Source organism: Nelumbo lutea, chromosome 3, assembly GCF_056320005.1.
Source record: "Nelumbo lutea isolate HS-2025 chromosome 3, American lotus-T2T, whole genome shotgun sequence".
NCBI classification, from domain to species: domain Eukaryota; kingdom Viridiplantae; phylum Streptophyta; class Magnoliopsida; order Proteales; family Nelumbonaceae; genus Nelumbo; species Nelumbo lutea.
The window spans coordinates 48,738,906-48,757,500 of NC_142686.1; the positions used below are offsets into that span (position 1 = coordinate 48,738,906).

The 18,595-nt window shown below is 43.2% G+C and overlaps 1 protein-coding gene across 1 annotated transcript; it reads right to left on the reverse strand.

Annotated features, from left to right (window-relative positions):
• Positions 1–1,005: 1,005 nt before the first annotated feature.
• LOC148864827 (GDP-mannose 3,5-epimerase 2) lies at positions 1,006–3,911 on the reverse strand. The gene is made up of 7 exons (XM_088980382.1): positions 3,818–3,911; positions 2,638–3,048; positions 2,404–2,497; positions 2,179–2,308; positions 1,951–2,083; positions 1,631–1,838; positions 1,006–1,527 (listed from the first exon to the last, which is right to left on the reverse strand). The coding sequence occupies exons 2-7, from the start codon at positions 3,045–3,047 to the stop codon at positions 1,372–1,374; spliced, it is 1,131 nt and encodes a 376-aa protein (XP_088836508.1). The 5' UTR covers position 3,048; positions 3,818–3,911; the 3' UTR covers positions 1,006–1,371.
• Between the last annotated feature and the right edge of the window lie 14,684 nt (positions 3,912–18,595).

Sequence of the window (18,595 nt, forward strand, 5' to 3'; positions counted from 1 at the left end):
TGACCAGAGTACCTATCTTCTCAATTCACTAAAACCCTAAAAACAGTAAAGGACCCCCAAGGAAGTAGGGTCAATTTATTCTTGGGTTCTTAAACCACCAACATAAGATAACCATCCCTTGGAGATTTTTACATCAGCCAGTCTTTTTGCTTTATGTGAGCAAGTATTCATATTTTTATTGATAGAGGTGGCCCACCACTGTGACGTAATACTTAAATTTCTGAAAAATTGGCATCCTATACACGAGTTATAAGGACCTCCATTTGAAACACCTTTCCAGCTTTCCTTTAGATTATGTTAACGAAAGCACACACATTTTGGATGTAGCTTAGTTGGTGAAATCAATTAAGGCATGTCATATGTGCCATAAGCACTCACAGACTTCACCAAATATGCTGTCATTCAGGACTTGGCATTTCTACAGACATAAAAAATGGACATTATGCAGTGCTGGTCCTAGGGCTATCTAGGGTCAGGGGAGGGATGGACTGCATATGGACCTAACCTCGAGAATTCTATCACAAAATGTCTGTTCTCAAGACTCAAACCTGCATTTTCATGCTTGTTTACCCTTGTACGAAGTATTGGCTCCTCAGACAAACCATTCATGCCTAAATTACCTGAATGTGTTTCTATTGCATCCAGCGTGCCTTCAGTGTATTAAAAATATAGTGATCCTAAACAAACTTGAGTGTCATAGGAAGAAAAGACAATGGAAAAAAGGAGAAAAAAGAAACCACTTTATGAATACGTATGTTAGTGTCATTGAAGTAAATTATAATCTGATTTCAAGGTCACTTGTCATCATGTCCATGCTACATGGAGGATTCACATTTCCAGCTCCCATACAAATCTACCTGATCTTGACTGTTCAACCATAGCAAGAAAGTTTGGAGAACATGGGAATACCCAGAAAGCCTTGTTCCAACACATTAAACAGCCTTCCCTGTTTTTTAACCTCATTCAACCTCTTTAAAATGCAAAAGCATATTGCTATTGATTAAATTTGATAACCACCAATGAACCAAGCTTCATAAAGAACAACTTGCATGAAGATTTTCACACAAGTAGGAGAACAAAAGTACAAGGGGGATAGCAACAGAATCACCGGCTGACAATTAAAAAAGGAGGGATACATTCCTTAACTATTATATCATAACAGAGGCCCACTCTCAAAAACTAGAACAATACATGGGCGCAAAACATTTCCTTCATACACTCAACTAGTAATAAGAAAAACAAAAGGACCACATGCCTTACATGACCATTACTATCCATACCCAATGTTTCCTCCCCAACATAATAACACGGTAGTTTCCACAAGACTATGATCTTGAGTGCAACCATGGTTGCTCCTTGGGTTCACCAATTTCATTCTTTACCATCAGCTGCACGAAGTGAGCCAAGCTGAACAGGTGCTTGTGTTCCAACCACTTTGGATGATCCATAAACAGAGAGATCAACACCTTGAGCCTTCTCTTTCTCAATCTGATCCTTGATCCAGAAGTAAGTAATTCTCAGCCCATCCTGGATGCACAAAGATGGAAGTGCCCAAGATTAGTTGGTTGTCTATTTCATTCGAGGCATTAGAATGAATGAACAAGAAAGCGAAATCTTCCCTTGCACTTACCTTCAATCTCATGGTTGGGGCCCAGCCAAGCTTTTCCTTTATCAAAGTATTATCTGAATTGCGACCTCGGACACCCTCTGGGCCAGGAATATGATGGATAGGAAGCTTCTTGTCCTCAAAGCTGAGGACAATTTCTGCCATCTCATTCATACTAACCATCTCATCACTTCCAATATTCAGAGGCTCCCGGAAGTCTGACTTTGTCAATCTGAATACATAAAAAAGCCAATCAATACGGATGATTGATAATGGAGCAAGCAAAACTGAAAGACTAGAGCTTTAAAAAATGTTCATATAGATATTTAGGTTTGAGTGATCACCTTAGAACACCTTCAACACATTCATCAATGAAGGTGAAGGATCGGGTCTGGAGTCCATCTCCCCACATCTCAAACTTATCAGTGGATGTAATGGCCTTCCTGCAGAAAGCAGCAGGGGCCTTCTCCCTCCCACCTACATTTAGTAAAAGCAATATAGCATATATTAATATTTAACCAATGAAATAGGCTCACCCAATAAATATGGAATTTCTACATATGTGAGCTCACCTTTCCAAGTCCCAAAGGGGCCATATATGTTATGGAACCGCCCAATCCTGCACTCAATTCCAAAATCCTTTGTATAATGCTTGCACAACTCCTCTGTTGCAAGCTTCTCCAAACCATAAGCATCTTGAGGCTACAGTAACAGAAAAACAGAACCCCATAAATTGTTGCTAGTTTGAAATTGATAGAAATAGATACAATTGTTGCTGATTAATTAAGGCAACAAACCTCAGCAGGCCAGGCATCAGATTCTTTCAAGCTCACATTGGTATCCAACTGCTTAAATTCAGGGTAGATGCAAGCACTAGAAGCATAGAAGAACCTGCATGCCCGAAGTCCCAACAAGCAACTTAGTATGCATCTAGCGGGGAAGAACAATTACAACATCCAGAATCCAGATTCTATATCAAATGGGAAACCAAATATGATAATAGTAAAAATGTTACTACCAAGATGACGAACCTTTTAACTCCATTTATCCTTGCAGCCTCAAGCATGTTGAAACTGATCATTGTATTGTTGTACATAATGACCGAATGATTGGATTGAATGAAACCCATCCCTCCCATATCAGCAGCAAGATTGAAAACATGATCAACACCAGTTGTGACCTTCAAACAGTTATCCATCACCCTAAGATCAACAAGATGGAATTCATGACAGAACATATCTTCTGTCATGTGCTCGTTTTTCTTCCAATCAGAAGCAATGATGTAATGGCCTTCACTCTTCAGCCGTCTGGCAATGTGAGAGGCAATAAACCCACCAGCACCAGTGATAGAAATCCGGAGCTTCTCTGATGGCCAGTAAGGCTCCCTCTCCAGATTCTCGTATGTGTATTCTCCATAGATGGATCCATCGGTACTTCCCATTCTGCCTCAGTCAAAAAATTCATATTAAAAAAAAAAAAAACGCACAATCTGCAAAACTTTTATGGTGAGAGCAAATAGTACCATCAAAACTAACTCCACGATTAAATTGAAAAAGAATAGCAGAGAAATGTTATCATAAGTGAAATTATGAAGAAGTAAATCGTGGCGGCATTAACAGCATCCATCCAGAAAAATATATTTAAAAGAATGGCATTATATATTTAAAAGAAACTCGAAAATGTAATCTTACCCATTCATTTCTAATCTAGATCCTTGAATAAGAAACATTATCAAATAATTACAGTAGACCATAAATTCAAATACGTAGATACCCTTCTTTCCGTGGACGAAAAAGAAGAGACAAGAGAGGTATCATGAAAATGAAAATACTCGCTTCCTTTACAGCGTTAATGAGCAAACCAAAGACTCGGGGAATTTTGCTAAAAGGAAAACAAATTAAAAACCATCTTTATTACAAGAATAAGAACCCATTTTACAGGATCAAAAACCGAGCCAAATGTAATGGTTGAACAAAAGATGAAGAAACAGAACATCTATGATTCTTACCCTCACCACCACGAAATGAACAGACAAAAAATGAACCCCACTACTCCACTACGACTATCAGACACTTACGCATTACAATAACATCGCAAATAAACTACCCATAAAGTCAGACCAACGAATCATCCCACCGAATCACAAATCATAAGACCAAAAAAAACATAGCGAAATCCCAAAGCACACAAATCAGTGCGGTCCGTGTTTACCTCAAATCGTGGAATTTGAAACCCCGGAGCTCAACGAGAAGCAGGTTTCAGAAGAGTGGACACAATACCAGTTGGAGAAACTCCAATAGATCTCAGCTCCCAAACTCCAGCGCTTATCCTATTATATAGAAACGAAAATTGGAACATGACTTCTCAAGTTCTAACTTTCTTTTATTTTTGAAAAAATTAAAAAATATTGTCTTTTTCTTTGTTATTTATAAGAGGTTGTATTTCTTAGCCTACATTTATGATTTGCTTAAATGCACCGGTTGGGCTAGTTGGCTAATGGAGTAAGTTCACATCTGCGAGTACACAAGGGGCGCCCCACAACACATCTCTTCTGTCTATTGAGAACATCTCTCGATGATAATATCATCATTTCTGATACATCATCGGGAGATGATTCCAATACACGACGGGATGTGCTGTACGACGTTGTGGGGCGCCTCGTAGTGGGGCGCAGATCTGAATTCAATGGCTACTTGGCTTATTGGCAACTCGTGTGAAACCACCCGTGAAAGTAGACGATTGACGGGGACGAAAACTGACAGGTCTCGTGGCGGGGCCGCCTAGCCAAATTATACGACATTTTGGATAGTTGTCTTTTTTCTTTTTCTTTTTTTTTTTTTTTTTAATTCTTCAATGGTCATGTGCATAAATTGAAATTTCCACAAGCATTATCCCAAATGGGGTCTTTGCTTACATTGAGATGTGATCTTGATTTCTTCCAGTAAAAAGAAATAAATTTTACTAGTAGACATGTTTTTCTTTTAAATAAAAAATAAAAAAAAATGTTTTTACTTGATTATTTTTTAACATGTTAATTGACAAAATTAGCCTTGAACATTTGCAAGTCTCCATTTTTACAAACAACCCTTGTGCAAATAAGTGGTATTTCATCATATCATCATCAAGCCTTATTCCAATAATATAATTTATATGTAATTGACTACATGAATCCTCTTTATTGTATCATTTATGGATGTTTAAGTGATTTCTTGCTACTATATATATATATATATGACAGAGGGTTGATTGTTATCCATTGTTACATGTGAAGTTGTGAACCCTTTTTCTTTTCGTTTAATTTTTTATATAATTCTCGTCTATTAAAAGCCAAAGGTAATTAAATATGTCTAAATATATACATAGTTTGAGTGTACAAGTAATTATAGAAAATGACACTTATGATACAATTATACTACCTACACAATCCACCACCCACTTAATTCATCCAAACCAACCAACTACTTGGGAGGTTCAGGTTGTATATGAATTTGTTTAGATAGGGTGGTTCGGGTGATATGTATACATGAATTTGCTAAAAACAAGACATGACAACAGGTTGCGTAACTCAATAGATATTCAAACTTAACTCACTAAATATTTGAATTTTATTCATAAACAATTAATGGGGTATTTAGCAACTCTTTTTGTGTGGTTTTTCCGATTTTTTAAAGCTCAAAGAATCAAAATTTGGCTTCTCTCCATTTAACAAAAAAAAAAAAAAAAACAGAAAGTCAGAAAGACTTATGTCCAAAAAACTAAAAAAGTTACAAAATGCCTGAAAATCTGGAAACTTCAAATGAAGCTTCCTGTCTTCTTAGACGTAAATTCTTTTAATTAATAGCTCTATAGACTGCATTAGATTGGGATACTTGTCAAACATTAAGGCTATGTTTGGTTTGAAGGAAAAGGTAGGGAAAGGAAAGGAAATGAAGAGAAACCTTTATAAATCTTGTATAGGTTTTCCTGCATTTTCCTTCTTTACCCTACTCTTTCCTTCGAACCAAACATAGCGTAAGGGTGTGAGTCAAGTATCCGATTTCAAGAATTTACGTACACTGTATCAGATCCAGGCTTTTGAGTCGGGCCCATTAAAATTTTTAACAATTCAACAACTCAAGCTCACCCAAGTTGCACCCTTATCAAATAGTCTAGATCTACAGTTTGTTTGATTTGCAGTTGGAATTGAATGGAAATCCTTTGAAATCGAATCAGAATAATTTATTCACATAGTCTGTTTGGTTCAAATAGGAATTTGAATGGGAATTGAATTCAACTGGAATGGGATTTCATTCACAAGAGAGGGGGAGGGAATGGTCATTCCCTCAAATGGGGGAATGTCATTCCACCAATATTAGGAATGGAATTTTGATTTTGCCCAACCAAATAATTGGAATTGAAAATGGCCCATTCCGATTCCAATTCCAGATACCTATTTCCGCAAACCAAACGAAACCATATATCTTTAAAGACAATATTCCAAAAGCTCAATACATCTTTTGGCCATCTTAATTATAAGAATCTTCCTAAAAAGACTTACTAAACGGTACCAAAATTTGAATCGAACTCAAATAAAATAGTTTACCTTTTACCGAGTGTCTCACAAGCCTAATCATGTATTTAAAAAAATATCAATTGTTAATATATTTTCATTCACAATACTCTCAATATATTATGTTGTGCAATATTTTATAATTAATTTTACCTAGGACTGATTATTTTAACATGAAATAGCCTTTTATTGTTAATTAAAATTGTACTGAGTCAACTCTCAAGTATGTTGAGTATCAAATTGAGCCGAATTTAAGACAAAGAAAACTCAACCGAGATTGAGTCAAGTTTGACTAGCGAGTTTTTGAGTCGAGTCAAGAGCCTAAGAGTAGTAATGCAGCTTATCAACTTGATTCGGCTCAATTACACCCATATGTATTATTTTACAATTCATTAATCACTCTTGATTAGGTAATTTAGCCTATTGTATTCCTTGTTTACACCATATCCAAAATGAGTTCACATATATGCCCCACAGAATCCTCCACTGTGTATTGGAAATATCTCCTAATGATGGTACCAAAAATAATGATATCATCATCGGAGATGTTCTAGGGCACAGAGATGAATTCATCCAAAATACCCACTTAATAATCTCCCAAATCCTTATTTCTCTCTAGCTTGGTTGGTGATGGATATCAGTTTTTCTCTTTCACTTGTTTCTTCTTAAGATTTTACTTTCATCCTCTCTGTCTCCACTCATTTATGTGCATTATTTAGTGAATCAACCAGTATCATGGATTAGATTAGGGTTTCTCTCTGAATGAGGGTTTCTCTCTCACATATACGGATGCGAGTTTTCATTTATTTCTCTTCATATCAGTGATATGCGCATGGGCATGACTGACAACAATTTAGGCTTAGTTTGTAAGGAGTAAAAATACAAATATATAGAGTGCATGACCTTGTGTTTTGTATGTATTTACACTCTATATATTTGTATTTATACTTTTTCCAAACAGAGCCTTAGCGACATCGGAGAAAATTGATGAAAAAAAAAACAAAGTTTGGTGATGGAAAAATAGGGGGAATAGAAAAGAATTTTGAGGAAAGAAAATTTGTATTGGGTGGGACAGAGAATGTAAAAGTTTAAGAAAAATACAAAATGAAAAGATAGAACAAATGCCATATATCACATGTAAATCTGATAGTGCAATTTTTTCAAAAAAAAAAAAAAAGAAGAAGAAAAATCACAAGGAGAGACATGTGACAAGTCTGCATGTTATGTTATATATATAACAAAATAATATCATTAGCAAGTTTAATTTTGTTTTTTATCAAGTGCTTCATATGCATTTATTCAGATTACCTTGGTTTAACATGCAGACTGGCATAAAGAAAAAAAAAATTCTAATCCATTTCTTTTTCTGTCTATCTGTTATTGTACATTTATTTTGATTTTTGAACATGTCACTCAATTATTAGTACAAACTTTAAAGACAAGAAAATGGGTAAAACACAAACTTCTAATATTTTTACCAAATGCTTAAACATCCCGTCACTTTTTCAAATTTTACTTAGACCACCCCTGACATCAACAAACAAAAACCTCCCATCTTTAACTCTCTGTCCATGTCTGTTAGCATGTGCAGTATAAATTTTTAGAAAATCTCAATGATGCCCCTTATTACCTCTTTGCTTAGTTGATTGTCTTCTATGGACATGAACCTCTCCCCACCGATAAAAGGCAACCTTTAAACTGTTTTTTTAGCTTTTTTGGAACATTTTTGTTGTAAATCAGTGAACGTTTCAACTTATCCTTTTACAATTACATTTCTTATTTCAGATTAATTTTAATTAATTTAAAAGTGGGAAGATAGGTCGATCAGTGGATAGATTTAGGTCCGTCTATGGTCAAGTTTTCAATAGGTTGAAGATGATGGGTATTTCTCTAAATTAATTATAATTAATTTAACCCAAATTTAGCTCAAAATATATTAGTCATTTTCTTTCTTCCTTAAATAATAGTTTATAAATTTGAGAAGAGAGGTCTAAATCTAGTTTGAAAACTGAAAGATGATTCATTATTTAGATGTGAGGTTTAAGTCATTACCCAATAAAATCAAATAAATAAGAAGTAAGCATTGTCCTTTGCACAGTATGGATATAGATACGAATAAAAAAAATTAAAATATTTAACAAAGGGTATTGTAATAATTTCGCTATGGTGAAGCCGTAAAGACCACGTTTCATTTCAGTGATTGATGCGTCGTGCCAATCTCTCATAATTAATAAACATATCTTAACATCTCCGTAGTAAGCGTGGGTCCCAAGTACGGCTGACCTGGCGTGTTGCAATTGGTTTGTAGCGTTCAGTTCCCGTGTAGATGGGCTACGATGACAACGGTGACACTATTCCGATATTCGGTTCTGATTGCCGGACTCTTAAAACTAGTACATGTGTAGTATGGTCCCCCTCGATGTGAAAAGCGAAGATTCCAGGAAGCTTCACTCTCCCCTTACAGCCAAATGCAAAAAGAGCCACCAGTCGATTAGTCGGTAGTTGGGATTTGGGACTTGGGAGGGAATCTTTTCCAACTTGTCGTACTCGTACTTGCAACAAGCGAAAATGAATTCTCAAATTATCGCAACATATTCGTGTAGGAAAAGTCATCTGCTGCTTCGCGAGCTATCAAATCATGAACCCGGAATAGGAAGCCTTTTTATGTAGCCGCTTGATCTTGATCTTTTTTGGCATTGTCTACGACTACCATCTTTATCATACTCAAGTTTACATTCTGCTATTTCTCTTTATAAAACCGAGACTACCGGATCGGACAACTTGACCTTCACCAATTCACTCGCCATGTTTTCGTGTTTAGTCTCTAGTGGAGCCCACATAAGCTCCTTCCTTTGTAACTTCGTGGGCCCCACAGGTTCGAGCCCATCGTATGGGATCACGTCAACAGGGGATGATGACCGTTAAAACACCAAGGGGTCGGGGATCCATCATCAAGTAGAGCCCCCACGTCACGTGAAGAATTGGGGGCATGTCATAACCGATGGATTTGTTGCTCGATAGGACCAGATTGAGCCAAGATTGGTGAGTCTCCACCGCTGGATCAAAATCTGTATTCTAATTCTTCGTTTAATCCATGATTACTAAACAGACCAAGCGGGCAGTGGAAACTTCACGTGTAACTTATGATAATCGTTCGGTTCATCACGCAACGGTTACGTCACAAAAGGGCAAAAAGGCATTACATGTACAGTGAGATGTTGGACTATCTTTCGGCCATTATTTTATTTATTTTTGGATAAGTGGACTCCAATCCAAGAAATTACAGCCCCGGAAATTTGAGAGATTTTACGGGAATGCCATGTTATTCTAATAATGGATAAATTAATAATTACATATTAATTTATTTTTATTAAAAATCAAAACATGGGCATGAATAAATGAACTGTCCAGAACGTATTCAGCCCAAAAACTCTCATCAGCCTCTACCGTTGGGCCTCTAACCCACACCACCTCTCTTTTAGTTTACTAGTAACTATTCCTATAAATTTGCATCCTGCCTGTAGATTTGGTATCGATCGATAATCAAAATTCATTCTATCTGTATTCAATTGGAATAGGTACAGGTTTGGAATTAATGGCAATTTACGGTGAAAGTGTTTATAATTTTGAATTGTTGTAAGTCAACAGTAAAATGCAGTCTACTTATCCCTTGATAGTATTTTTACTGTTGGGCCCACCCATGATATCGTACATTATCGTGTTTAACAGTTCAGATCAACTCTGCCAATCAAATACGTTCCAACACCCTTTGGCACCGCATGTCCCGAATTCACATCTCACATAAGATCCCAACTTTGTATTGGAAATATTCCTCCATGATTAGTATGAGAGATAATGAGACATCATTTACACGTCCTAATCATATATTAATACTGTTTTGTTAATGGGAGATCTCAACTTCTTTGATTGTATCTGAAAGGTAGGGTTGTTTGGCAGGGAATCGGATGGGTTGGAAACAAAAACATGTACACCGGGTTGGTTAACCTATCAGGAGTGAACTTAATTGGTTGGTCATCCATTGTGTATGATTTTATTTTGAGTCAATATGAAGTTGTTTACATAGCTCCGGTGGAGATCAGATTTATTGACCATAACATATTAGTCACGCTCATTCAATTACACGTTTAGATATCGGTGACCACAACAATGTTTAGAATATTGGTGGTGATGGTGTACAATCCGGCCGGTCCTAGCTGTCAATAATTTTGCCTCTGACTGAAGCAACGGGGAGCTTAAAATAGAGAAGATGAGGGAACTCCAGGGGGAACCCGGTGAGATAACTCCGAAGCTTAAGTTAGTATTCTCTCAAAAGCAAGATAAAGACCAGATGGCGCAAAGTTCACATACCTTGTTGTTGGGGGTAGGGGGCCTTTTATAACCACTTCGCGCACTCACTCCGAGTCCTCTGTCAGGTCGGGTATGATTACTTATGTGTTTCTGCCAGTTCGGATGTCATCCTTTCTGCTAGGACAGAACCGCCACTACTCCTTGTTGGAGCCGTCTCTGTAACTGGAGATGGCGGTGTCATGTGGCGGTAGCAGGTAGCCATTTGAAGTGCGGCCATCAAGCGTCAGATCCCAAGTCAGTCAGGTGCGCCGCCCCTAGATACGAACTTCCTCGGTGTCAATCATAGTACGGTTTTGTTCAGTTTGGCGTTCTGAAGGCAAAGTGCTGGAGTGGTGAGCGAGGTGAAGTCTTGAGTTCGGAGGTATGTCCTGAACTGCCATAGGGCAGGCCAGTTCGGTGATGTGTGTCCCGAACTGCTATAAGGCAAGCCAATTCGGCGATGTGTGTCCCGAACTGCTATAAGGCAGGTTAGTTCGGTGAGGTGTATTCCGAACTACCATAGGGCAGGCCAGTTCGGGTTATGCTTGGGGCCTAAGGGAGAGTTCGGGTTCCCAGTAGTGAGTTCGGGATCCTAGTAGGGAGTTCGGACTACTGGTAGGGAGTTCGGACCATTGGTTCCTCCCTTTGGTGCTCGCGCCTTAGGCGTGCTGTTGTGTCGAGCTGTTGCCTTTGCCACGTGTTGCGTAACTACGAGGTCGGGCCATATCTTCCTTCATCAATTGCCCCCCACTCCTCGCGCTAAGAGTCTTGCCCTAGCGCTGGGAGTTCGCGAGGGGGTAGGTGGATTTGTCCCGTAATTCAAATCTTGATAGCGTGAGATGCGTTGGCGGGGTTCTTTGGGTCTTTTGAGTGCCCAAAAGGTGGGAGACGCGCCTACCTGCTTACAAATGCTGTCGGACACGGCGGCGTGCGCTTATTTCAAATTTCAAAAAAGTGCGCCGTTGGGAGACGTGATAGCGGGTCTTTTTGATTTTGAAAAACCGCGCCGCTGCTGTTTGAAAGGCGAGGAGACGTGCGCTGGCCACTCTGTCAGTTTCAGAAAAAAGACGTGTGCCGTCGTCTCGTCGGTTTCAGAAAGATGTGCGCTAATCACGTCTCAGTCTCAGGGGATGTGCGGTTAGCGCGAATGCGAGCCATCAGATTGGCTCTGATCTACACTATTGGTTCCTGGTTACTGTGGCTATAAATGGTGGGGGACCCCATTGGCTGTCACTTCTGCGTTTTGCTTCTTGAGCTCGCGTCCAGGCCTTTCAGCTTGCGTCTAAGCTTTTTAGTTCGCCTTCAAGGTTTTTTGCTTGTTCTAGTTTCCGGAGTCATCGAACCTTTTTTCGGGTGAATACTTTTCTGGAATCTACCTTTTCTCCTTGATGTCTAGCTTGGATAGCTCAGACGGTTCTTCAAGTGGGTTTGATGTAGGTTCTACGAACTGAGTCGCATCCCCCGATGGCCTTAGTGAACCTAAGGTGGAACTTGAGGACGGGTTTGAACCCATAGGCCAAGACGCTTTGGGAAATTTGGCATCTACCTCTCGTCGAGGTCGGATGATAGATAGGTTTGGTCCTTCGACCATGACACCCGAGGGGCTCCAGTCTCTTATTATCTCTTACAATTTGCTTGGGGGGTACGCCTATTTCATTCCTTCGGGTAACTTTCCTTGGGAACACGGTCTTGATGAGATCGTGATATTTCGGGAGCAGCTCGCTGCGGGGTTGTAGTTGCCTTTCCACCCTCTTCTTGTCGAGGTCATAAACCACTTCGGCGTTACCGTTGGCCTGCTTCATCCGAACTCTACTCATAACTTGGTGGGGACAATCTCCCTTTTTTGCGAACAGGGCTTCCCTGTAGACTTGGAGATATTCTCCTCCATTTTAATGCTTAAGAAACAAGTGAGTCCTCTTCCCGGGAGTAGGCAGGCGTATTACCTGTCTCCTCACTCGGGTTTTAAGCTTTTTCATAAACTTCCCAACAAGGTCCCAGCGTGGAAGTGAGACTACTACGGGGTGCGAAGTGCACAAGGGTGTCCTTTTCAGACCAGGTGCGGGGAGGCCGCCCCCGACTCTGGTGTCACTCTTGATAAAGAGACGGTGAAGGGCCTCCGACAATGGGCACGGCTAGGGCTAAAATGTCATCAGTACCTAACGGAGGCCAAGCTTATTGCGGCCGACCTGAGTTCGGGTAGGTTCCTTGCTCAGAGATTTCTTGTTTCGCTTTGTTCTGTCGTTTTTTCTGATGCCGGTCTCTTTATTGCAGGTGTGATGGACCCAGAGAGGACTCACGGCGGGCGCCTGTTCGAAGGCATGGAGAGGAGGAAGCGGGTCCCCAAGCGAACTCGTACTGAGCTGCCCTAGGATGCGGAGCCTCAAGTTCCGGACTACACGTCAGAGGATCCGCCCAGGGAGCCCGAGGTGGCTCCTTCAATGCAAGAATCGGCAGGGGCCCCTTATGCCGAGACAACTCACACGGGTGCTCCTGCCTACTCTAGTGCTCCTACTTACTCTGTGTCCGCTCATACGCGAGCTGGGCCCTCAGGCTCGGGAGCTCAAGGGGAGTTCAAGAGTGTGCTGTCGCCGAACTACGCTCTTCAGAAGAGTAGGGAGGCCACTTTCCCCGAGGAGATCGCGGCGTGGACCGATCTTCCCTTGAACTAGATCGCTTGTCGTGCTGCAACTTATGCTATAGCAGTGAGTCAGTTTCTTGTCGGTCCTCTTTGTTTTTATCATTCTTGCTGACGTTCTCTTGATCACTTGTTCCTTTTGGTAGGTGAACTCTTCTATTCACGCCTTAGCGGCCCAGGTGGAGAGGAGCTCGAGGTAGGTGCGAGCTGCCGAAGAGGCTTTTCGTGCCGCCGAGGCGACTACCCGAGCTGCTGAGGCGGTTGCTCATACTGCTGAGGAGGCTGCTCGCGTTGCTATGGCCAGGCAGGCGAGGTCTCAGAGGGATGCTGAGGCCATGGGGGTGGTTGTGAAGCATATGGTGGACCTGAGGCTGGACCTGCAGCGTCAGGTCGAATACCTTCAGGAGGACATAAGGGAGAAAACGCAGATCTTTTCCCAAGGTATCGAAGATGCCAAGAAGAAGGCCGTTGATGACTACATCGCCTTGTCGCGCTTTGACGACCTGATGGTGGATTCTTACAGAAGGGGATTCAAACTGAGTCGGTGGATGATCCGGAACACATACCCCGAGGGCGAGGCAGGACCTTCAGGTGTTGTTGAAGTGCCTTCTGATGAGGAAGAAGTAGCTCCGAGCTTGTGAATTTTTTTTAATGTACTCTTCCTTTTCTTGCAATGGAATGGATTTTTCTTTGTTTTAGTGTTGTTCTCCCGAACTGACATAATTGTCGAACTGATAATATGCCCAATCTGTTTCTTGCCGGGTTATTGCACTCGCACGATCTATTTTGGTGATTAATACTTCACTTCGCCCATCTCTTTGCTTTTGTCGAGGTTCCTTTGTTAGCTCGGCATCCTAGCTTAGGCTTTGGTAGCGATTCCGTCCACTTCGCTTGGCGGTCTATAGGTAGTATCGCCTCAAGTTGACGATGTTCCACGCTCGGGGTACTTGTTTGCCTTCCAAGGTTTCAAGCTCGTGTGCCCCTTCGAGCGCTTTCCTTACTCTGTAGGGCCCTTCCCAATTTGGTCCAAGTTTGCCTACACCGGATTCGGACACAATAATCTTACAGAGAACCAGGTCGCCGATTCAGAAGCTTCGCTTCTTTACTCTGGCATTGTAGTACCGAGCTACTTGCTGCTGGTAGGCCGCTGTTCGGATGTGCGCGAGGTCTCTTACCTCATCCAGTAGGTCGAGGTTGGTACGTAGCTCATCTCCGTTTGTCTGATCATCGTATGCTTCTAGTCGCAGTGTAGGTATTTCAACTTCCGCTGGGATTACCGCTTCAGTGCCGTAGGTGAGGTTGAAGGGGGTCTCTCCCGTTGCGGTTTTTTCTGTAGTCCGGTGAGCCCATAAAACATTTGGTAGCTCGTTCGCCTACAACCCATTAGCTCGGTCTAGACGTGCTTTCAGTCCACGCAGGATGGCTCTGTTCATTACTTCTGTCTGACCGTTTGCATACAGGTGTGCGACCGATGTGAAGTTCTGACGAATTCCCATATTCTGGCACCATTCTTGGAACTTGATATCCTCGAACTAGTTGCCGCTGTTGGAGATCAGTACCCGAGGTAGCCCGAAGCGACATACTATGTTCTTCCTAAAGAAGTTCTGTATGTTTCGGGTTGTAACTGTTGCTAGAGGTTCAGCTTCTATCCACTTTGTGAAGTAATCTACTGCCACCACTATGAACTTTCTCCCACCTATTGCTGGCGGGAATGGCCCCAGGAGATCGATGCCCCATTGTGCGAAGGGCCATGGGCTGGTGAGGTATTTGAGGTCGGAAGTAGGCTGATGGTGGATATTGGCGTGCTTCTGACACTTGTCGAATTTTCTGATGAGCTCGACGGCTTCTACCTTCATCGTTGGCCAGTAGTATCCTTGTCGAAGTGCCTTTTGGGCGAGTGCTCTGCCTCCCAGGTGTCCGCCCCACAGACCTTCATGAGTGTCACAGAGTACGAGCTAGGCTTTGGCTGGTCACAGGCAACGCAAGTAGGGGAGAGTGTAAGATCATCGATACAACCGTTCGTCTATTATGACGTATTTGGTTGCCTGGCGCTGCACCCTCTTGGCTGCATTGCGGTCCGCAGGGAGGGTTCCATCTAGCAAGAAGCTCGTGAGTGGGTCAATCCAGCTCGGTTCTGCTTCAAGGATGGGAGCGACCTCCTCTGTCCCACCGAGAATGCAAGGCCGAGGTAAGTCTTCTATGTACACGGTTCTCATGGTGTTGTGACTCGTGCTGGCCAACTGGGACGGGGCATCGGCCTCAATGTTCTCTGACATCGGGATGGCCTTTATCTTGTCCGGATTGGCCTCAATACCGCGTTGGTTGACAATGTACCCTAGGAACTTGCCCGAGGTGACACCGAATACACACTTGTTTGGGTTCAGTCTCATGCTATATTGACGCAGAGTTTGGATGACAAAATCTAAGTCTTTTATTAATTCCTGCGAGAAATGCGCTTTGACGACCATGTCATCTACATAACATTCTATTTTCATGCCAATTAAGGGCCGAAAAAGCTTATTTACAAGTCTTTGGAAGGCTGCCCCAGCATTCTTTAGTCCGAAGGGCATGACCTTGTAATAGTACAGGCCGAACTCGATTATGAAGCTGGTTTTTCCCTCATCGGACTGGTCCATCTTGATTTGGTTGTAACCTGAGTAGGCATCCAAGAAGCTTAGCAGCTCATGTCCTAAGGTTGTGTCCACTAGGCAGTCAATTCGGGGCAGGGGAAACAGTCTTTTGGGCAAGCTTGGTTCAGGTCGGTGTATTCGACGCACATGTGCCACTTGCCGTTTGCTTTTCTCACTAGCACTGGGTTGGCTACCCAGCTCGGGTAATGAACTTCCCTTATGAAGTCCGCTGCAAGGAGCTTTTCAACCTCTTCGTTGATCGTCCTCTAGTGCTCCGGGGCTAAGTTGCATTTCTTCTGTCTAATGGGTCTGACTACAGGGTTAGTGTTAAGTTTGTGACTTATAAGGCCAGGGTCAATACCGGGCATATCGGTCGCTGACCATGCAAAAATATCTAAATTTTAAAGTAAGAAACTCACCGGTTCAGTACGTAGAGGTTCTTTGATGGAAGCACCGATCTGTAGCGTTCGAGCCGGATCTATAGTCGAGGTCGGGATCGCGACCGTTTCCTCTGTGGGCGAAGCTCATTCCTCGCCCTGCTCCATAGGCTGCTCCAGTTCGAGGTCGTCGACTGCCTTGGTTTTTCCCTTCAGGGCGGCAACATAACACTTGCGGGACTCAAGCTGGTCGCCCTGCGCTACCCCCACACCGAAGTCCGTGGGGAACTTCATTGCCAGATAGTAGGTGGAGACCACTGCCCGCAGAATATGCGTGATCATCCGCCCTATTATGGCATTGTATGGGGAGGGGGTCGTGACCACCAGGAAGTCGTGGTTGAGTCTGACCGCACGAGGCCATGTGCCGACTTCCACAGGTACTGTTATCTTCCTGAGGGGCCTGACTTCCTCTCCACTGAAGCCCACTAGAGGAGTGTTTGCGGGCTTCAACTCGCTTCTCTGCAACTGTAGCTGGTCAAACGCCGATTTGAAGAGAATGTCCGCCGAACTACCTGAGTCCACAAGTACGCGTCGGACTTCGAAATCATTGATCCTTAGTTTTATGACAAGCGCGTCATCGTGGGGATAGTGGACACCTTGCGCATCATCTTCCTTGAAAAAGATCGGTTCTTCCGTCTTCGGCCTCTTTGGTGGGTTCTGCTGTTCTCGGGCTGCCTCGCGAACTGACGTCCGTGCTGCTGCCGAAGTGCAACCTGCTACCACTGAACCACCCACTATCACATGGATGGTTCCCCGAACTGACCTCTCTTCTGGAGGAGGTCGCTGTAAGACTTCGGTCGGTCTGCTATTGGACTCGGGGGCATCCTTTCCGTGCTCCCCTTGCCGACCTACTTTATTATTATTGTCATTTTGTACAAAATTTCTCAAGTATCCACGACGGATGAGTCCCTCTATCTCGTCCTGGAGATTATTACATTGTTCGGTACTATGACCGTGATCTCTATGAAAACTACAGTATAGGTTTTTATTCCTCTCGTTTGGGTTACTCTTTAGGCGAGGTGGCCACTTTACGTAGGGGGCATCCTTGATCATCATCAAGATCTTGGTCCGCCTTGTGTTCAACGGCGTGTAATCTGTCTAAACTGCTAAGGGAGCTCGGAACGACTGGCTTGGCTTCGTCTCTCGGGCCTAGCTTCTTCTGTCGCCTGGGTTGGAGGGCTCATCTTCTCTTTTTCTTTTTTCGACCCCGCCTTCGGTTCTTTGGTTGATATTTCCTCTATTCTCATGAACTTGTCCGCGAATTTGAGGAAATCGGCCACGATTGCGGGCTGGCTGGCCACCATGTGCCATTTAAACTCTTTGTGCGTTACCCCTCTTTTGGCTGCCGCGAGCTGTACCGTGGGGTCTAATCGCTGTATCTGCAAGCATGCTTCATTGAACTGCTTGGTGTAGCTCTGGTTGGATTCTCCTTCCCTCTGGATTACCTCGAAGATACTTTCCTCGGTTCTGGGGCACCGCTTGCTGGTAACAAGCATGCTTCATTGAACTGCTTGGTCTAATCGCTGTATCCGCAAGCATGCTTCATTGAACTATTTGCTAGGTTCCGGTACCAGGTGCGGGCCACCCCCTGAAGGTGGTGGTGAAAGCCACACACATGCATGACTCACTGGCCCTAGCGAGGTGCATTTGTGACTGGAAAGCGTCGACGTGGTTGTTGGGGTCAAAGGACCCATCATACTTGTCCAGAGATGGAAGTTTGAAGTCTCTGGGCATGGGGACTGCCATAAGTTCTTATGCGATGGGGGAAGGAACTGAGAGATTTGGGACAATTTTTACATCGTCCGAGCTCATCTCTTCCTTGCCTCTGAGCTCGGGTAGGACGCGGGTAGCAGTTCGGCGACTTTGTTGGCGCTTTCTTTGTGCGGGCCTAGTGTTGGCACTGCTGGCCTCCGTGTTGCCGAGCTCGATGGGCCCGGAATGTTGGTCTGCTGCTAGGGCACTGAATCGGTTCTCCGTGAGTGGGAACTCATGCTTTGAGCACCGAGGTGCTGACTTTGTGGGCGAGGTTCCCGACCCACCTGCGAGCTGCAAGGCGGGGGTAATTTTTCTTTGCTTTCGGCCTGGGGATGAGGCCTGACTATTAGGGGGGTTCTGGAGTTGGGATGCTTCTCCTCAGTGAGGGCATCCACCTTGAGGGGAGGCCTTAACCGGCTTCGAAACAGGGTGCCGGGGGGGAAGCAGTGACTGGTTTAGGGTTAGCTGAGGGAACTATTGCTGATAATGGTGTTGGGAGAGGTGGTGTCGTACCTGGTGTTGCTGGAGTTGATGTTGCTGGAACTGTTGCATTTGGGCTTGCATTGCCCGCATGCATTGCATTAGGTCGTCCAGCTGGTTCTGGCGGGTCGCTAGTGGGACAGCAATTGGTTCAAC

What these genes read in the sequence shown, in the direction of transcription:
- LOC148864827 (XM_088980382.1), bottom strand. Translation starts at nt 3,047, where the DNA reads ATGGGAAGTACCGATGGATCCATCTATGGAGAATACACATACGAGAAT. An exon ending in CCCCTTTGGGACTTGGAAAG is followed by an intron (nt 2,084 to 2,178) that starts GTGAGCTCACAT and finishes TACTAAATGTAG; the next exon opens with GTGGGAGGGAGAAGGCCCCT. An exon ending in CCCCAACCATGAGATTGAAG is followed by an intron (nt 1,528 to 1,630) that starts GTAAGTGCAAGG and finishes TTGTGCATCCAG; the next exon opens with GATGGGCTGAGAATTACTTA.